The sequence below is a fragment of the Triplophysa dalaica genome, chromosome 20, assembly GCF_015846415.1.
Source record: "Triplophysa dalaica isolate WHDGS20190420 chromosome 20, ASM1584641v1, whole genome shotgun sequence".
Lineage (NCBI taxonomy): Eukaryota > Metazoa > Chordata > Actinopteri > Cypriniformes > Nemacheilidae > Triplophysa > Triplophysa dalaica.
The window spans coordinates 4,210,209-4,230,916 of NC_079561.1; the positions used below are offsets into that span (position 1 = coordinate 4,210,209).

The window sequence follows — 20,708 nt, forward strand, 5'->3', positions numbered from 1 at the left end:
GATCTGATCCCCTGTTTACTGCCATATAGTAGAAAAAAAGAAATAGGCTACTTTATGGGAGTCAATGAGATCTGTTTGGTTACTGACATTTTTACAGATACCTTCCTTCGTGTTTAGTAGATTGAGTAAATGTATACAGTTTTGAAACAACCTGAGGATGAGTAAAGGATGACAAGATTTTAAATTCTAAACATGTCTCTTATCACAATCCCATTAAAATGCAATTTGTTTTTTTTAGATAAATACAAAATGTAAACTATCATAAACTTAAATGTCCTTGTAACAAAATATCACAACAAATACAGTAGCCTAACAGATTCCATATAACCATATTACACATTATTATAATTATGAGTATATTTCTTAAAATCTAATTGTCTTCACTGCTGACAAGCTTTTGTCTGATTAAACGTTTGACTAAAACCTGAGCTGTTGTTACAACTAGCACTTTTCTGCTTGGAATAGGGCTTAAGCTGTCTATTTAAGCTCTCAGTCCCTGTCTCTATACGCAGGTGAGGGTCACCGACATGAATCCAGTCTTCCCTGACAGCTTCCTGCTGAGAGACATTACAGTTATTTGCTCCATTTCTATGACTCATTAATTTCTGTCTCTTTGTTTTTCTCCTGTAGCAGAAGACACCGGCTGTCACATGCCCTGCTGTGCATTGAAGACCCCTGAGCTGTCAACACCCATGTTTTATCAACCGCACAATTCTAAACCATCTCAGAACAATGGCTCCAAATTAGAAGACAATAAAAATATCTTGAGTCAATATTGCGAGAGGAAGACAGGAGAGCAGCAAAATATCAAAATGATTTCCGCTGACCTACGGTGCGCATCCAGAACTCTGACATCTCGGACGATTAATTTACACATGCAGATAAAGCATGTTAAGGTTAAGGTCTATGGAAAATAACCCTTTGTAAACAACTGCTATGAATATTAATTGTGTTTAAATAGTTGTGAAACCAGAATCAAGAAGTACGATTTTTTCAATGCAGTTAGTATTGTTTTATGAATCAATTTTATAACATTCCATATGAATCACACATCCCACACATCAGAAATAACAGCTAATGTGGGGAAAGGCTTCATCAAAAAGACAAAGGCTTTCAAAAGCACAATTACTAATACAGACATTCCGCAAAGGGGAAATAGAGAAAATAGCTGCTATTAAACATTAAAGGGAGGAGATGACAATGAGAACAAACACAACTGTTTTAAAATGGAAACCGTGTAATTGTTACTAGTATTTCTGTACCCCCACCCCTTAGTCACTTACACAACCTCACCACTTCAGGATGGGAGTATATAGAACAGTGAATGGCTGAATTTCCTGAGCAGCCAAAGCACAGAAAATGAGATCTTTCCTGCCAGTCGCTCTGGCCCACTCTTCCTCTCTTACAGATTGATGGTGACTACACCTGGCCTTATAATAGTAAAGCGCCCGTTGAGCTCATGCTACATTACAGGGCCCCATCAAAATTAGATGCCGCGTCATTCGCAAAGCCTTCGCTCGCCTCAAATAGTCAGCTGATGGCAATGGGGTTCAATCAATCATGTCGTATGTCGCATATAACACGTTTATGCAACAGGCTTCAGAAATAAGAGAGACCCTGGAGTATTTAGGAGGAAAAAGCTGACTAGACACAATAGAGGATAAGTTGTTAATCTGTTGGGGGGAGTGGTCGAGAAGAGTCAAGGAGCTGACACCCATTAAACAGGCAACCACCGTCCCTCACCCTGTTATCTGCGCAGGAAGAGCCAGGGCGGTGGATGTGACTAGGCTGCACTGCAAAGCACATGATTTCTGGCTCTGGAACTTGACAGCGTCAACATACAGTTTCGTAGGTTGCCCCTTACCTTAAATAATAAACTTATCACAGTCCAGAGCAATGTGAAGGGCGATCTGGATAAACAATGTAGGCCCTACTAGTTATTACATCATGCACCATGTGTATATGCATACTCTGTCAACATAGTACAAGAGACTAAAATTTGCCTATATACTAATTGTTGTAATACAACAAGCGTGACAGAACAATAGCAGATCAGGGTGGAACTTCCTGACCCATAACAACCAGGTTACAAGGTCAGGAGAAGAGAATATACCTCAGATAACATGTCGTACCTGCTGTCATGCTGGCTAGATTTAGAAACATGCTTTTACAGCAGTGTAACATGAAATCTGACTAATCTAAATAGTATAATTTAGGTGTATTGGACAGAAAAATTATATACAGAAAAAATAAATGAATGTATCGATGGTTTGCTCTGTTCACAAAATTTGCTTATCACTGTAAAAACATTCACTAATTTCAGCGGCATTACATTTTTAAGTCAAACAAAATTAGCTTAATGAGTTGATTAAACGTAATTACATTTAGTCATTTAGCAGACGCATTTATGGAAAGCGACTTACAAGTTGGGTAAACAATGGATGCATGTGGGTCACCTTAGGACAAATTATATAATATAATACTAGTAGATTTTTAAAGTCAGTTCAATATAAGTTTATAGTGTATTGCACTATACTTATACCATGAAGCGAATAGGTTTTTGTCCAATAAAAGCTTTATAGAATGAGTATCCCCCCAGCTTTAACTGATGAGCAAGCAGGAAATTATAGTTCAATGTCATAAATTAAAGATTTATTCACAAACTGATTTATATTTTTCTTGTAAACAGATTAAAAAAGTTGGTTCAACTTAAATAAAGAAGTAACCTGGTTGCCTTAAAATGTTGAATTAATTAAACTTATAAAAACTTAATTCAAGAATAAAAATTGTTATACCATGTCAACACCGGATGCAGCGCGGTGTGACATGACACACGTCTTGTTGTAATGGGATTGTTGCGTGGACAACGTTTTAAATTATAATGGCTTCTAATGCGTTACATTGTCTTTAGTTGTGTCGGTGCAGAGAAGTCGTTAGTAAACTCAACGAGTTTGGTTAACTCAATGAGAAATTAACTAATACATTTAAGTTTTCCTAACTTAAAATTTGAAGGCAACCATTGTTAGGCTGAACCAACAAAAAACAACAAATGCATTTTTGAAATAAACGATTTTGTTTTTTTAATATTGCATTATCTTTTTACACAAAACCATCTCTATGGGTTCATGTATAAGCTCCTGAGTGTGTGAAGAGAGCGTGTCATGAGTGTGTGAGGAAGGTGTGGATGTGCCGGTGCAGGCGGGCAGTTCAGGCCATTATCAGTTGATTAGCAAGTCTTTTCCGGTAGCAATTTTTCTGTTTTCCAGAAGAAATAATATCTTTTAATGCACTTTGGCACACACTTCAAACAACTGTGGGGAAGGCTAATCTGTCTTTTTCCCTTCATTCTTGTGTTTTGACAATAAAGATAGCCTATCACAGCCTGTGAAAGACTGGCTGTCTTCCTCTTGTCTGATATGCTAAAATAATTTGCAACAGTTGAATTCTCAGTGTTACTCAGGAATGACGTCCACCCAATATAACACAAAATGTTTGACACAAAGTGGCATTTTAAGGACATGTCCCATTTTAAAGGAAAACCCCAAATAATCAAAGATTGAAAATGTAGAAAATCTAAGGTATTCATTACATTTTTTTATGTTTCTAAAGGTATCCTTTTTTTCGATGTTAAAAACGTAAACCTATTTTTTAAACATTTCCAGGTAAAAATGAAAATTTAAGGATTTTAATGCAGTCTTTGGACTCGGTGTTGTGTGTGTATGTGTCCTTGACTATAACACAAAGATGTAATATTCTTTTGAATTAGTCAGTGCAAAGCTCTTTGGTACAGTAATTTTAGCAGAGGAAACTCAGAGAAAAACAAAACTCAGACAGACAAATCATAATCAGAGGTCACCATTTCTTTTTCTGCTTCAAGAGGAAAAAAGGAAATGAACACTCAACACGGAAAACGGATGGACGATATAGAGCTGTGACTTGCACTCTTCTGATGATGTAGGGCTTTTATGTGCCACGGGCATCCGTGCGGGGAAAGCACAAGATGGGTCAACAGCGCCGTCTCTTCAGGCCCGCTGACAGACCCGGGGCAAAATAAAGAGACTGATTAAAGCAGGCCCGCGACGGCCAGAGGGACAGCTGGGGAAGATGTATGTACAGACAAGCACACAACACCAGAGCTAACTATAACCACATTGGCGCCATCAAAGCGCTGGTCAGGTGCTTAAATGGAAAGAAATATATGCTGACCTCTACGTAATGGTCAAAGGCAGATACAGACCAAAACAAGTTTCTTTATGACTGTACCAGACTAAGAACAACAGAATCAGAAATGACTCAATGGTTAGAAAAACAGGTGGAAACATTTATTGTTCTTTTCTAAAACGTCATGATTTTCAGTTTCACATTTTTCTTCAAACGGTCGAGTTGGATCTGCCCAAACTAAATAGCTAGTTGTACAAACCCAAACTACTAAAATAGCAGCAAGTACTTCATTTTTTACTCAAAACCCCAATGCTCACTCCATTTTCAGTCTTGAGTCTTTCCATTAATAATGAAGTGAAAAACATACTCCTCAAATCATCCACAAATACGGGAAATATCTATCATTATGTCATTGTTGAATCCAGTACTTTAGAGCTTGAAACACATTTATCTTTTTCCACTAACATCCACGCCAAATCCTTCAGTAAAAATACGTCTTGTGAGAAAGGAAAAATATTAATGCAATTATTTATGCACAGATTCATCTTTTTAGAGATAAACGACAGTAAAAGGCCACTCAATGACAATGGCAAACTCTAATTGACAGGAATATATTGAAAGTTAATATGCTTAAGTCTTAAACTGATTGATAAAGAGCCAACAAGACTGGGATATGGAAAGCTCACAAGAATGAATGCTTTTGACACAATGCCCCCTACTGGCCACCACCTGAAGAACATTTAAAATGATGCTAAGAGAATAAAAAATGTTTATAAATAACAAGATCATACAAAATTGTAATCTGTTGTGTACACCGTAAATAATACCGCCACGTATAAAACAATGAGTGATTATTAAAGCAGACAAACCTATTCTCAGTCACAGTTCCTTGTCCATGAAAGAGTTATTGTTCATGTGCGGCGATTGTCCCTCAGCTAGAAAATATGACCCAAACCAAACCTTGACCTTATTTCCCGATCGAAGAGTTCTCAATTAGATCAGACACCGCTAACACAAACATACCTTATTTGGTAATCTACACAAATTTCTGGAAAGCAGTCCAGTCTGATTTGCATAATTGTGTCAACTTTTCATAAAATAGTATTGCACTTTAAAGATTCACAAATGAATACATACAAGGAAAAAACATTCACAGTTAACTTGGTCTTTGGCTTTAGGCGTCATCATTTTTTTTTAACAAAAACCTTTTAAAACCTGTATCAGAATATGAATTTCATTTCAAGCATGACTCCCATTTGTTCCCTAAACTCAATACATCATCTCATCTCTCCCCCACAAAGTTCCCTCGCTTCAGTCAGACGCTGATAAATCCCGACTGGATCGACGTCTCTCTACAGCCGTCCAGTAATGAGCCGCATCACAACAGGGATTAGATTCGTTGAATGAGGCTAAAAATAGTCATATACAAAGGGAATGCGTGGGGGTCCGTCAGGACAGAATTCAGCACTCATCCACCAGCAGGAAAAGGAAACGTGGTCATAGGTACTGTGATGTCATCGTCTGAAATAGCTCTCCTGTCTGGACATCTGTCAAAGTCCTCATAAACCATTGTTCATTTTCACGAAGGCTTCAAGTGTTCTGACATTTGTAGAGGCAACATAAAATTCTCTTAAGAGACAGGTGGTCCCTTTGGACGGCATGTTATTCGGTCAACCTTAGAGATCGAACCGTAAACAGCTTTGATGACCGTACCCCTGTGATGGACTGATCACAACATATTTTAGGCGAATAGTTCTGGAGTCCTTCTCCACAAGAAAAAGGTAATCTCACTTTAGTGAATCTTTGAAAGCCCACTTGCCAGGAGAAGTTTGTGAGGGATGGTGGATCGAGACACGGTCAAAGGCAGTCTGTGGAGACCTGAAGAAAAGAAAAGAAGAGTAAACAAGCCGTAATCCGACAGAAAAGGTACTTTTGGCAGACATTGTTAGGGCTGAACAGAAGGATATCAATCAAAGAATGAAACATAACTGGGATTGAAGATCTGTTATACTAGTGTGTGTGTGTGTGGGGGGCTGTTAAGGCTCAACAGCGCTGTTTGTGTTGGGCGGAGGGCAGTGGGTGTGTGTGAGATCCAGAAGGGGTTTGACTGCAAAGCCCCCAGGTCCCCAAGGAACCCGTCTCCCCTCCTGTGCACTCTCACTTTCCTGAGAGAATTGTGCTTTTTCTATCTGAGGAAAGAGACCTACCCATAGAGAAACATGGCCTGCTTTGGAAACACCTCAGCCAGGGCTTACTACAAACACTGGCAAATGGCAGTATGACACACCCTTTGTCCTTTTGAGATACAATGTGCATACATGCATGAATCTTTTCTTCTACAGGTTTCCTCTCAAGATAATGTCACAATGAGCGCTTACAGAAATGTTCAGGGTTCAAAACAAGTTAAACTATTGCATTTGTGGTGTAACATCAATTATCATAGAAAGTCATTTTTATACCTGTATTTTCGGAAAAAAACAATACAATATCCATAACTATGCCTTCAGAGGTGTATAAAGACCTTTCATAACAAGGTGTTTTTTTATTATCTAAGAATGTACTATTTCTATCTACATACACCAGCACGAAAAGGAAACGTGGTCATAGGTACAGTGATGTCATCGTCTGAAAAAGGGGTACGGTCATCCCCTTGCATGGAATTCACAATGTTGTTTCTACAGTAGCCCTAAACAGACAAACTGCTCTACACAGCACATCTCGTAAATATGTAATCTCTTTTGGCAAAGAAGCGAAACTTGACAACATCTTTGTTTTGTGAGAGTAGTGCTTCGAAAGGTATAGGTGAAGCGAGCCGTTGCTTGCAATTCACAACCTCACTTCTAGATGTCGCTAAAATCTCCACATTGCTCCTTTAAAGTTTACCAAAAACTCATAATTTATTTGCCAAAACCTGTATCTGACGGCTTTTGTGGAACACGAAACAAAAATATTTTGAGAAATTTCTTGGTGGTTTTGTGTCTGTACAATGGAAGTCAATGGGGGTCAGTGTTGTTTATTAACTATCATTCTTCAAAATATCTTTTTGTGATGTTTTGTTTAGCAAAAAAAAGTCCTACAGGTTTGGAATGATCGGGTAAATGATTTTCATTTTCAGGTGCACAAACCACGCAAACACAGATATGAGACTAACCGAAGGCACGGATGAGCTCTCTTTGCAACGCCCATGTGACTGTCTTTATGAGGCAGGCAGAGGTCAGTCCAGCAAATAACATGTTGTAAAGGAATACAATGTGGAAATTTCCAAGCCAGTTATAACGCCCAAAGTCTCCTAGTAGATCGAACCTTGTGATACCTAAACACAATAAATCAGAAAAGGGGATGTTAAAACATTATATGAAATGAAACGTTCCCTTTTACATTGGAATACAGCTACAAGGTGCCCTCTTGTGGATGAATAAAACAATGCTATATTAGCCAGCCAGCAAAACATTTAATAACACACAAACATCTGACACATGCAACTAAAAATCATGCCACTTCGTTTTTTAATATTTTGCATCTCAATGCAGTGAATGACCAGAATGGAGTATCTATGTAATAGTAATACTTATTATTAAATAAACATACCCAGTGTGCGAGAGAAAACAGGCAAAGCTGAACTGAGTATTAGAAGTGACACACAGTTTCCTATAATCTGTGGAGACACACATAAACACGCATTTCAATTCGACTGAATAACAGGCAAAGTACGATTTCACAGATATTTGTGATCTCATGCGAGATCTTTGTACCTGCGTGAGGGTCGTGTCCCGCACCTGTGGCATCAAGCCACTGAAGAGTGGAGAACTGTAGAATCCGACGACAGAGGAGACCATGAGATACAGTATAAGAACCACCTGCACCGCAGCGCCCAGAGAACCAAACATGGAGAAAGATGCAAGCCCCAGACGAGGGTCCTACAGCAGACACAAACACACCGGAGGCCTTTTATGAATCTATGATCTATGATGAATGATCTATCCTTCAGGGGTCTAGATACCTACTACATTTTTATAATAATGCATCATAAAATATTAGTAGAGTAAAGTCACCAAAAAACTATGGTTCACCTATACATTGAACGTATACAGACATACATATCCAAAATAATATATTAAACGTAGGCACAATTAAAGCAATTTGTTATGTTTCTATATGTCACTCTTTATCTCACCTCCATTCCTCTTGGCATAGCAGACTCATCAAAGATTAGCTCAAGCACATGGAAACACACCATCAGCACACAGACAGCCTGAGACAGTATTTATGAATTAAGCACAATGACACTACTGCAAACTATATATGATCCATGTAATATCAAAAGATTTGTTCTTACCGTTAATGCTAAAAGCAGCAGCATAGCCAGTGGGTATCCAAGGTTACGTTGCCATGGAGACGCTCTCTCTCGTAATTCTTGAATAAAAGATGACACGATAAAGAGCAATGGGTTCATCACAGTGAACACGAATATGATCAGCAGTTTGAGCAAATGATGTCTTACCTAAAGCAATGCGTCTGGCCTGTACATTAAAAAACTGCTTGTTTATCGTCTCTGAATTGACGCCAACATTTACCCAACAGGACCTGCTATCTGAAACATTTGACAAAAAGAGTGTGGTATTATAAGCCTACTTAATGTGATAAATAAATCCACAGATCTAAAAAGAGTGAGAGAGAGAGGTTCATAAGGCCCTTTCAATAAAGAGAGGGTTTATCCAAAAATAAAAATTATATCATCATCTTTTCACCTTCATGTCCTTCAAAACCTATATATGAAAAGAAGATACTTTGAGAAATGTGTTTTTGTATCCGTACAATGGAAGTCAATGTGGGTCAGTGTTGTGCGGTTATCAACATTCTCCAAAAAACGTTTGTGTCCTGCAGAAGTTGCTGGCATTCAGGTTCAGAATGACATGAGGGTGAATAAATGATATAGAATTTTCATTTTTGGGTGAACTATCCCTTCAACAACATTCTTCAGAGGCAATATATCTTTCACATTCGACACTCACTGTTCATCTTTCTGGAAAGGGAGGCTTCTTCAAACATTGCACAGTTCATGGTCTCCTCTACATTCTCCAGTAACTAAAAGAACGAAAAAGAAAAAAACATCCAAAACTTGGTGCAAACTGTTGTAATCAAAGACATTTTTTGGATGGCTCATCAAAAATGTACTATAATCAAAAGACAGTTTTCAACTTCTCCACCTACCCTAGGTTTGACCAATAAGCTCCCGGTGACACTAAACATACGTGACAGCCCAAAGGGTGTACACACTGTTACAAGACAAAAACAGGAAACATTATACACGGGCATAAATCAACCATTTAACTAAAACATATACCACACCATGCATTAAAATTAAGGCAATTAAAAAAAATCATATGAACGAAATTGGCACTTATATACTTACACAACAGTAGCAAAACACCGAACAGTGAAATTCCAGAGTAGAGATAAGGAAGGTAATATTCCCACAGGTCTTTAAAACAACAGGAAAACAGAAGAGGTTGTTATTTTGAAGGGTTGCCTTTAAATCTTGTCTACCTATCTTTAAATAATAAAAGATGAGAGGCTAGTCCAGAATCTAAATTTCCTGAGCTACGACATTAAAAAAAGATGTAAAAAACGAAGTATTCAGTACCGTAAAGACTCTCACGAGCGGTGTTGTGATGAAGAAGGGCACATGCCACCCACACGATACCCAGTACCAGCAGACTGAGCAGCAACAACATCACCGCAGTCTCGTATACCCGCGACATTACTCCCTTCAAAAGAAAACACTCAATCACGATATTCACACACAGAATTTTACTTATATCATGATGGACACACATTCTGACTTCGTAAAGCATCTGCTAAATGCTTAAATATATATGCACTAGAGATGTATCCAATTTTTACCTTTTTAGACCCTGCGAACCCTTCTGCTTCAGTAAAAAAGTAGGCAAAAGGCATGAGGAAGACCAGCGAGAGGTTTGAGAACAAAAAGACTAGATTCCACAAGCCTGAGAGAAAGAAAAGTTTCAAAATCATATATATATATATATATATATATATAAAGTAATAAAATTACACATTGTGTATATTGTAATACAGTGTATGCATCATATTGTGTCTTGAACAAGGTTAAATGTTTAAAATATAAAAAATAAATGACCACTAGAGGGCAACCTCCTGCCATTCCAACATTGATCCGTTTGCATCAAGCCCATCTTGCTTTTTTGTAACTTGGCCTGAAATTTGTAGTCGCTTATTATCACATACAATCTCACAGCTTTTGACGTCTGGTATTACATATCACTATAAAACTCCAAACAGAATTTCACCCTACCACTAAAGCAAATAAATAAAACTAAAATCTGGACTTTTAACTAAACTATGTGTCCTTGAACTTACAGCCAAAATGTCAGCCCGTTTGCCAGGACCCTGCAATATCGTTTGATAACAACGAAGACATAACACAGAGCTGTTAGACTTTTTGTTCCCTCATAAGTCCTTGTGGGAATGAACGAACCATTAATGTCAAGGTGAAGAGAGTTCAATTTAGCCCGGGCTGTATAAGCAATGCATTATAGTTGCACAGTCCTGACGTACAATCAAAGCAACAGATTGGTTATTCATTTGGGTGTGTGTTTGTTTACCGCGGATGAGCGATCCATTGAGCCACTGCATGTAGTAACTGTGTGGGAATGTGAGCAGAACTTCGTTGGACAGGATGGAGATGGGCAACAGCAGCACCGCGCACACGGCGACCGAGAGAGTGAAGGTACACAACCACAGCCTGCAGATTGAGAGATGGACAATGAGAGCAAGCGCAGCACGTGTGTTATAGCTGCCTTTGACATTGTGCCAGATGTGAAGGAAGGAGGGCTGTTAACGCCACGCTGGAGGACCAAAGGGCAACTGTCCCGTTATTCAAGATGGTAAACAGTAAGATTTTTAGTGAGGTATAGTTCACCCAAAAATGACCGTTTTGTCATCACTTACTCACCGTCTTGTCATTTCAAACCTGTATGACAATACACAAAATACACAAAAAGATATTTTAAAGAATGTTGATAACCGAACCACGGAGGTGTCGTTCACTTCTATTGTATGCAAGTGAATGGGTACCACCGTAGTTCAGTTACCAACATTCTTCACAATATCTTCTTTTCTGCAGGAGCTAGAAAGTCATACAGGTGTAAAAAGGGTGAGTGAATGACAGAATGTTAATTTTTGGGTGAACTATCCCTTGAAAAATACCACGTGGCCAAATCTTAAGGAAATCCCCTGACACATCGCAACAAGCCAAAAAACAATCAAGATTTCATTTCATTTAGGGTGTAAAATCAGTTAGGTGTTGATTACTTACGCAATCTTATTGACAATGGCATCCTCAATGTCATCTGTGGCAAAACAAGAGAAGAAAACAGATGTATTGAAATTGTAAATACATACATTTGAGTGGCCATACATTACCACATTGGATCATAACTAGCAGTTTGTCCAACCGATGGCATTTATGACATAAAAAACTTTGAAAACATGTATTTTTTGCAAATCTGTTTGGGTACATAAGACGCAAATAAATACTAATGAAAATTACTCAATCGTGACTCTTTGACATCAATATGCACATCAAGTAAGACAATCTGTGTGAAGGACAATCAGTCGAAATAACAGGAATATTAGAAGTACTTGAGGTACTTCACAAAAACAGCCTTCTTAACCTTAGAAATGTCGTCAAATTATTAAATATTCTATGTGTTGTTGACCACTCATGCATTTGTGACAACAAGACTTGACTACTGTAATGCACTACTTAGTGGTTGTCCTGCATCATCAATAAACCAACTACAGTTAGTTCACAATTCAGCCGCCAGAGTTCTAACCAGGTCCAGAAAATCACATAACCCCAATGTTATCCTCCCATCACTGGTTACCCATTAAGTATCGTATTGACTTTAATTTCTTATAATTACTTATAAAGCCCTAACAGTTTACCCCCTACCAATTTAACAGAGCTTCTATCACATTACAACCCATCACGCTCTCGGAGATCTCAAAACTCTAGACTTCTGATAACACCTAGAATAACTAAATCCACCAAAGGGGTACGAGCTTTCCTATATGTAGCATTTAAATTTAAACAATCTAGTTTAAAGACTCCTCTTGTGAGCCACTTAATGCATAAGTAAGGGATATTCCACAGCTAGCCATGCATTTAAGGACTTTAATGCACATCTTGTATTAAAATGCGGTGGATTATCCCGCTTATACCATGGTTATGTTCCAAGTTAAAGCTTTTAATTGATGTTTACAGTGTCATTTTAAAACAAACAGGTGAAAATTAATTTTAAATGTAATCAAACTGAGTGGAGCTACCTGTGCGTTGAAGGCTTTTAATGCACACCTTGCAGCCAATCAGAATCCAGTATTTAAACACACCATGGTATAATATGCTAAATAAACCACAAAGAGACTGCATTTATTAGATATTATTTACTAGAATGACCTTGCTTGTTTGTAGGATCCGGTCGGACGAAAGCTGAACCTTTTGGGCATCGTAAAACACCAGGAATCTAACCGGCGGCAGCAAATTTATTAGATATTATTTACTAGAATGATCTTGCTTGTTCTATAAAAACAGCGCACTGTGCTGTGTTTTACCTTTTTTGTGTTTTTCGTATTTCCTCCTGTCAAGTGGCTTTGGGACGATGCACATTGTGAAATGCGCCATAGAAATAAAATTGAATTGAGGTAGAGAAAACAAAAAAAATACTGTAAACCCCAGTCTATTCACTTTCGACACATATTGAAACTTGCCCTTGACGACAGCTGCGGGGTATAGCCGGGTGACATTTTTGGGGAATGTAACAAACAACAGTCTAATGCAGAACAGGTTTCTGCACATATCCTTTCAATAAGCAATATACAAGCTGAAAAATACTGGTTCACATACTGTGTAGTGGCAACAATCCGTGCACGTTAAAAAGTTGTTAGTACACAAAGACGTATATGATAAACTACAAAAAAATTATACATTAGTCACAGGTGGTGAATTTATTTGCGATCCTAAAATACAATGTATTATAATGCTAACAATTTTGGCGTTATCTTCTAAGATCTTTCAAACAATAATGCCTTTTTACACAATAATCAAAACAGAAACAACAAGTGTACTAGGAAAGTAGAAGAAAAACATGAGGTAGTGTTCTCTTATGAAACCCCAGGCCATGCTTAGACAGGGGGGCTATGTTTATCTCACAGGAACATTCCTCATCCATACCACTGACCTCCCTAAAAGTTACATAACTTCCAAGCAGCAATCACAGGCTAAGACTCTTCATTTCATCTTACATTTCACAGCAAAAGCTTCACAAAAAGCACCTCACAACGTTTGGCCAAATAACAGAGGATAACAAGTGTATTTACAATGTGCCTAATGAAGGAACATTATGTAACCAAGCAGGTCGTTTTATGAAAAGAGCACGGTCATGATCATGTCAGGTTGTGCTGACCCATGAATATTAAGAGTTTAGCTCGGTAGTCACATGTGTTCTTTGACGGATTGAACTGTATGTATGCAGCCAAACAATTGTTGAGGGTCTGGGGGGGGACGGTGGGGGTTAAGGGTGGAGTCAAACTTACCGGTGACGAATTCTGCATTCTTCTTAAAGTGGGTGAGAATGAGGTGAGACAAGATGTAGAGGCAAATGAACAGCAGCACACAAATCTAAAGAAGAAAATAAAACCTGAGTGTCAGTGCAAAAATATATTAAACAAGACGTGGTTTGCTAAATAATATAATTTTGCTATTAAAAAAACATTGAAAATATGAAAAGATTTTAACTGAAGATCCCGGTCAGCTGTTTATACATAATCTCTACATACATAATGTAATATTAATCCTCCGTAACAATCTTCTAACCATTAAAAGAAGAAAGTGACTATTGTAATAGCATGAATGATATGAGTGACTAGTACAATTAAATGCCTCCTTTTGTGTTCAACATAATAGAGTTATTCTCACAGATCTGCAGTATGAGTCATACTGTCAATATGACCGGTCATGAACAGACAAGTACAACTACAAGATGTGCTATGCGACTAATTTAGATACGCCGCTAATAGATCTTATCGAGAACAAGTAACACGGACAGAACTGAGATCAGAGGTCACCCGACGCACTCCAACACAGCCCTTTTATCACTGATACAAGCTGCTGTGCTCAGTCCAGATTGACTTTACAGCTCTCCGTGACATAACAACTCCTAATCAGAGGAAAAGCATTGCATAAATTGCATTGTGTGACCAACAAAAAAGAACCAAGTCATTAGAAAGTGAATCAATAAGCAGCGTTCCAGCTGTTCCTTTTTACATTTAGGTAGGCTATCTGAATTCCACATGAAAGAACATTCACAAGACGATTGTGAGGATTGTAGCAGACACAGATGACGGTTCACTATTACGCCTCAAATGCAAATGAAGAGCTAAATGAGGTGCAAATGAGGTTTGGATGAGCCATCACACCAGCAATTCACACCACCATCAACATTAGAACATTAAATGATGTTGTTGTCACACAACGGTGCTACAAAACAGCCAAATCTCCATTTGTTTCTTTGGATTATTTACAAGGAGTCAACAACACAGTATATGGAGCAATTTAAAATCTCAAAATTCAGACCAAGGTTGTTTAAAAAAAGACCAAACTGTAAGAAAATAAATAGGGCTGCTCTTAGTGTAAATTTATTATTTGCGATTATTCTGAATAAAACGCATTTTACATAATAGACTTTGTGTCTGTGTATCATGCATATTGTTTGTATTTGTAATAGTTCTGTCAAATGATTAATTGCAATTAATCGCATCAAGAACACACATGTGTGTGTACTCTTCATATGAGTTTTGTATTTATAAAAACAAACACAAATGAATATATTTAGGAATAACATAAAAATAATAAACATTTATATAAAATAAGTGTAAAAATAAATAAATGCATGCGAATATTTTCTAAATATTTCTAATATATGTATGAGTATGAATGTGCTTGTAAATAAAAAAATAAATAAGCTCAGAGCTCAGACATAAATTATGTAATCACAGAATTGTATTCTGGATGAGATTACTCATGATAAATCATTTAAGAGCCCTAATAAATATTGTATATAAAATATGCTGCAAGCTACAAAACAACAATCTTCAAATAATGCTGGTTGTATGTTAATACACATACAATAATATAATTGTATTATAACTTCCACTGAAATATTTTTCAAGAAGAAAACCATATTCAGTTAGGATGCCTTGTGGGTGAGTAAAACATGAGGAAATTTGGATTTGCCGGTGAGACAGCCCTTTAACCCCATTAAGAATCTTTAGGGTGTGCTGAGAAGACTTTGCGCAGCGATCCGTCTCGGCCATCAACAAAACAAGATCTTGCCAAAAACGAATGCAACTCTGGACAGGAATAAATGTTTTGACATTGCAGAAGCTTATCGAAACGATGCCACGGCAAATTCGTGCCATAATCAAAGCTCAAGGTGCTCCAAATGAAATATTAAAGTGTGACTTTTTTTTGGGACGGACAGTGTATCAAATAACCACACAATGACGCTATCCTCAGTAATTTAATATGGAGGAAGGGATAAGCTCTTGAATTCATAACATTAGTTTACTGAGTTCAGGGATGATGTATGAGCATTTGCATATACACTCTTATACTACAACTAACCCTTCACCTGATTCCAGGAAAACATAACACATCTTCTCAGGGGTATGAATATGAACTATGCGAACCAATTATGGCATTTTTTGTTAAACTGTAAAAAAGGAGCACACCCTAAAGCAGAAAGGAAGAATAATAGTGAGAGGAAGAGGACAGGAAGCAAGGATCTTGTCAGCAAATGGCTGCGAAAACAATAGATCTGTGTGACAGATCACAGAACCTTTCAAAGGTGTTCACACAGGTTTGCAGTTCAGTCAAAATGGACAAGACCACTAAACAACAGTAGATAAACCCTTTCTAGAAGGGATTTACCCATTCCAATAATCTCTTGTCTGTTGTAGGTCAAATATTTACAAACCATGTATGCATTTGAGGGATGCTTTAATACGAAATTACTTTTTGTAAAGAGTAATTGAGATATTCCACAAGGAATAAGACATGATACACTTGAAGTGGCCGGGTTGTCAAGATAAAAAAAAAGTCAATATAGTTGTTCTAAATGTAAATGAGAAATAAGACCAACCAATTCACACCACAGAAATTTTAGACAATGCTTCTTAAGTGTTGACTACTTCTATTTGCTCTTAATTTGCCTGGAGGAACTTGGACAAACATCAAAAATACCTATTCTAACAGAAGTCACCCTCAAGAATATCATATATGTTGAGAGGAAAGCACAAAGCCCTCTATTGTGCAAGACTGAGCGACTTGTTCAGATATGCACTTTAATAATGTGCTTTACGTACTGCATTCTTTGCACTAAGTGCAACTCGAGACATGTCATCTACACTCTGTTGACAAACAGGTTGTCACATCTAAAGAGCAAACAAGTGCAAAATGTTGACAATTTAATATATTTTGTCTTTTCGTTCATAGGTTACGAGTTCCAAGTTCGCCAAGGATCCGTCCATCTACAGAAAATTTAATATTTCGAATATATTAAAATTCGATATCACATTCTAATTCAGTTTGTGTATAATGAACACCACAATGGTAGACCCTAAAACACCTATGGCACAGATTTATTTAAATGATAAGCCGTGATAAGCAGTGACAGAAGCAACAGGAATCAATTAATAATAAGAACAGCAGGAGCTCTGCATTTGACAGCCAGTCCTGCCCTCAGCATTGCACATCACAATACACACCTGGTTTACATCTGGTTGATCATTTTAATAAAAAGGAATTTCACTTTTTCTTTGCAGAATCAGGCTATAGTTTTTAGTGACATAAACAAAACACACGCATAAAAACTTGTTGTCTAACAAACTGTGTTTGAACAGAAAAAGGAAGCATTTGCATGCAAGGTTCCCCCACGAAAATATGACTATAATTCAGATTTTTATTAAATCATTTAATCACTATATTATCATTTAACCTTAAATTGTAATGAGTTACAGACTCAAACAATCTAAAATGATCTTATTTAACATGCAAGTAATATTATTAACAAAAAACTGCTGAGCAAGCCAAAGTTTCGTGAAGGACCAAAGGTCATCTCCGAGATGTAAGGTTCTTCAGGTCTGAAGCTCAGTTTTGATAGAATGATATAATATGTAAAAAAAATGTAGGTTATTTTTCAAACATTCAGAAAATGCATTTCACAAATGCATGCAACAACAAGAACAAACCCTGAATCACACAAACCCTAAAAACTGAACACATCTTCCATTACATAATAACGTTTTATTCAAATTAGGGGAGGAGGGGGTTGGGGAATATATACAGCTGCACGACCCCCCTCGTGTTTAAACTGCTTTGTAAATATAGAGCACAACTATGCTTACACACACTAAAGTTGTTTAAACAAAGTGTTAATGTAACTACAAACAAGAAGTGTTATGGTAGAACATAAATTTGTGGTCACATTAGCTAGGCGTGACCTACTAACATCCTACAAATCAGTCAATCATTATTGATAGACATGCCATCATGACACACGCAAGATCGACTTATGACGAGTAATTTACGCACCACATCTTACATAACAACACGTAAACAAAGTAACTGGATTAAACAAGAAAGAGGAAACAACAAGAGGAAAACTCACAATGGTTTCTCGGACTCGGTCGTGGAATAGTTGTTCTCTAACCGACACGTCTTCGGTTTCCATGCTTTGGCACCATGTCTCGTATTATATTCAGTTAAAAATTCTGAAACATTGCAGTTTCTGAGTCGGTACCGCGTGTAAACTTTTCGCAAGTTATAAACAGACGATGGCTTAACGTAACGTTACTTCCACCTCAAAATGCATCGCAGTCTTTGGTCCCATTCAAATGTTGGACTTCAAATCCCGAATGAAGTGGATGAACGCTTTTCACATTGCAATTCACCTGCTAACAAGCAAGTTAAAGCCACCGTGAAACTGTACGAGTCAGCGTGTTCACAGATGCTCCGAATCCTAATCATTGAAAAAAATCATTCTCACACTCCATGTAGTGGAAGGCAGGACTGTGGGCGGAGCTAGAGGCGGGGCTTTGTATTTGGGACTTGCGAACTTTAAAATAATATATTTATAAAGTTTTACACAGTATAATATTGTGTGACCGTAACTAAGGTTATGTCTCTAGAGGGTGCATAGAAAAACATTAAAATATAAAAAAAGATAAATATACGAGTGTTTGAAATATTTCATTCAATAAATATGCAATTCAGTGCACCTAACGTGACGTAGACTACTGCATTTTGCCCTTTAGTAAAGTTTGTATCTTTGGTCAGTTTACCCCTGTATAACTCAGTTGTGTCACCATCTTACCAAAGTCCACATTGACGCAAATGCGGAAGTCCATAGGTTAATTTATTTCGATAACGTAAATGATTTAAAATCAAAGCTGACTTTAAAGCAATCCTGTTGCAATTCGTTGCACGCATTTATATATTTTTATTTTGTTTTAGGACGTCTCTGCAATTTGTTGCTGTATGAAGGTCTATCTCTCAGGAACGCGCAGGTAAGACACGGGTGTGCTGTTTTGAGTTAAGGTAGTCAAATTCGTAACAGGACAATCAAAATAGAAATGATTTAGGAAATGAACGTGATCTGTTAATAAACAATTATACTTTTGTTTAATGAACCATAAATAAATTTTACAGTGCATCTCCATATTTATGTAAAGTTTCATATCACCAAAAACGAATGTTTATAATCAAGGTATATAATTCTTCACCATATTAAAGTGCATTTGTTTTATTTTTAATCTCCTGTGTACAGCTAGAATGACCCCATGGCTAAGAAGGTCATGATAACATATGCCTTATGGGCCATGGGTGGCCCACTTGGGCTTCATCACATTTATTTGGGAAGAGACAGCCATGCCCTCTTGTGGATTCTCACCCTGGGTGGTTTCGGCTTCGGCTGGCTGAGGGAGTTCTTTCGTATCCCATCTTATGTGAGCGAGGCCAATCATAAGGCAGATGGAGCTCGCATAAGACGTCCACCCGCATCTCCGACATCAGTAGGCCTGATTCGGTTTACCGGTCAGGTTTGTGTTGGCATTTACTTCGGCTGGGTTGCTTTAATAAGCCTTAGTTCTCTACGTTTTTTCTACTTCCTTGTGTTGCCCCTGAGCATAGGTGCAGGTGTGCACCTAGTGTCCTCTGTCGGCAAACAGACTTCTGACCTCCAGAAGACACTTGTTACATGTATCATCACATCCTCCATCTTCTACGGGAGCACCCTCTCTCCACTGCCCATCAGCCTAGCTGCAAGTGTCACGGCTGCACAACACAGCACGTTTAAACCATTGCAGCCTGCAGGATATCCTCCAGATCCGCTGGGTGAGACACGCACAGATTCATTTCTGCATCGAATGGTGTTTTTTAAGTTATATGCAAGATAATCACTCACCTTTTTCCCAGACATACAAATCTATTAAAAAATATACAGTAATGTCTCAACTGCTCTTGATTGTTTATATAACCAGATTTGTTTGTTTATTTCCGAAGGACCTCGTCTGTTCCGTCTTAGTTTTGGCCTACTTGCTTTCTCCGCTCCGCTCGGATACTGCGTCTTCCACAATACCACAGCCACGCTGTATTACATATCAGAATGCATAGCCGCCCTGCTGGATTTCTTCTGGTTCTTTCCGTGGCTTAAAGGAGTCCTGGAGTTTTTTCTGTTGCTGCCATATCGTATCCTGTGTTCCCTGACCGGAGGAGGTTTCTATGAGGACAGCTGGAAAAAAATGTTAGAAATACTTCTTAATGAATACGGGAAAAAAGAAAAAGAGGCGCTAAAGGTAAGGGAAGTTTATAGTTTTAATCAGCTATAACATATGTAATGTTTGGTACATATTGTCACAAAGTTTTCTTACAATCAGATCCTATCATTGCCCGAAGAGTCTTCTCCGGAGGAGATCACTCGCAGTTATAGGGAACTGGCTAAAGTGTGGCATCCAGACCACAACCCCGAGAGACAAGCAGAAGCACAACAGATGTTCATTCAGATCCAGGAGGCATATGAGTTACTTCTTCACAGACATAAGCCACAACGAAGAAGATGATTATCTGATACCTTTTTAAGGGCCCAGAATTACTTTTTACACCAAATATGTAGTGATTTATTTTTGCAGGTCTACCTGGAGTAATGAAATAAACTATATATTTTCCCACTGTGGTTCAAGTTACTTGCTCACAAGTTCCACAGTATTTGCTGCTCTCTTGTGGCTATAGTAAGTATTAGAAAAAAGTAAAATGTTTGTCATTACTATGCAGAACAAATAAAAATCTCGATTTCTCTGAAAAATGGCGATATTTATTACTATACTTTAATTTTTATTGAAGAATAATGCGTGAATTCCAGGCAATATTTATGGTTCACGGGTTTAATTTG

The 20,708-nt window shown here is 37.7% G+C and overlaps 2 protein-coding genes across 3 annotated transcripts; one reads left to right on the forward strand and one right to left on the reverse strand.

The window, feature by feature from the left end:
- Positions 1-4,319: 4,319 nt before the first annotated feature.
- On the reverse strand, positions 4,320-18,344 carry lmbr1l (limb development membrane protein 1-like). Its single transcript, XM_056733812.1, has 16 exons — positions 17,931-18,344; positions 13,798-13,882; positions 11,519-11,552; positions 10,806-10,945; positions 10,066-10,169; positions 9,806-9,929; positions 9,575-9,643; positions 9,373-9,437; positions 9,174-9,246; positions 8,663-8,752; positions 8,498-8,574; positions 8,336-8,413; positions 7,914-8,078; positions 7,750-7,816; positions 7,313-7,474; positions 4,320-6,039 (listed from the first exon to the last, which is right to left on the reverse strand). The coding sequence occupies exons 1-16, from the start codon at positions 17,991-17,993 to the stop codon at positions 5,954-5,956; spliced, it is 1,482 nt and encodes a 493-aa protein (XP_056589790.1). The 5' UTR covers positions 17,994-18,344; the 3' UTR covers positions 4,320-5,953.
- Positions 18,345-18,597: 253 nt separating this feature from the next.
- Positions 18,598-20,487, forward strand: dnajc22 (DnaJ (Hsp40) homolog, subfamily C, member 22). Of its 2 annotated transcripts, none has more exons than XM_056733279.1 (5): positions 18,598-18,671; positions 18,776-18,828; positions 19,089-19,654; positions 19,823-20,115; positions 20,197-20,487. In XM_056733279.1, exons 3-5 carry the CDS (start codon positions 19,102-19,104, stop codon positions 20,377-20,379), a joined length of 1,029 nt encoding a protein of 342 aa, XP_056589257.1. In that variant the 5' UTR covers positions 18,598-18,671; positions 18,776-18,828; positions 19,089-19,101; the 3' UTR covers positions 20,380-20,487. The 2 variants fall into 2 exon arrangements, with proteins under 2 accessions (XP_056589257.1, XP_056589258.1); XM_056733280.1 differs by having other exon boundaries at positions 18,634-18,690.
- Positions 20,488-20,708: the final 221 nt, after the last annotated feature.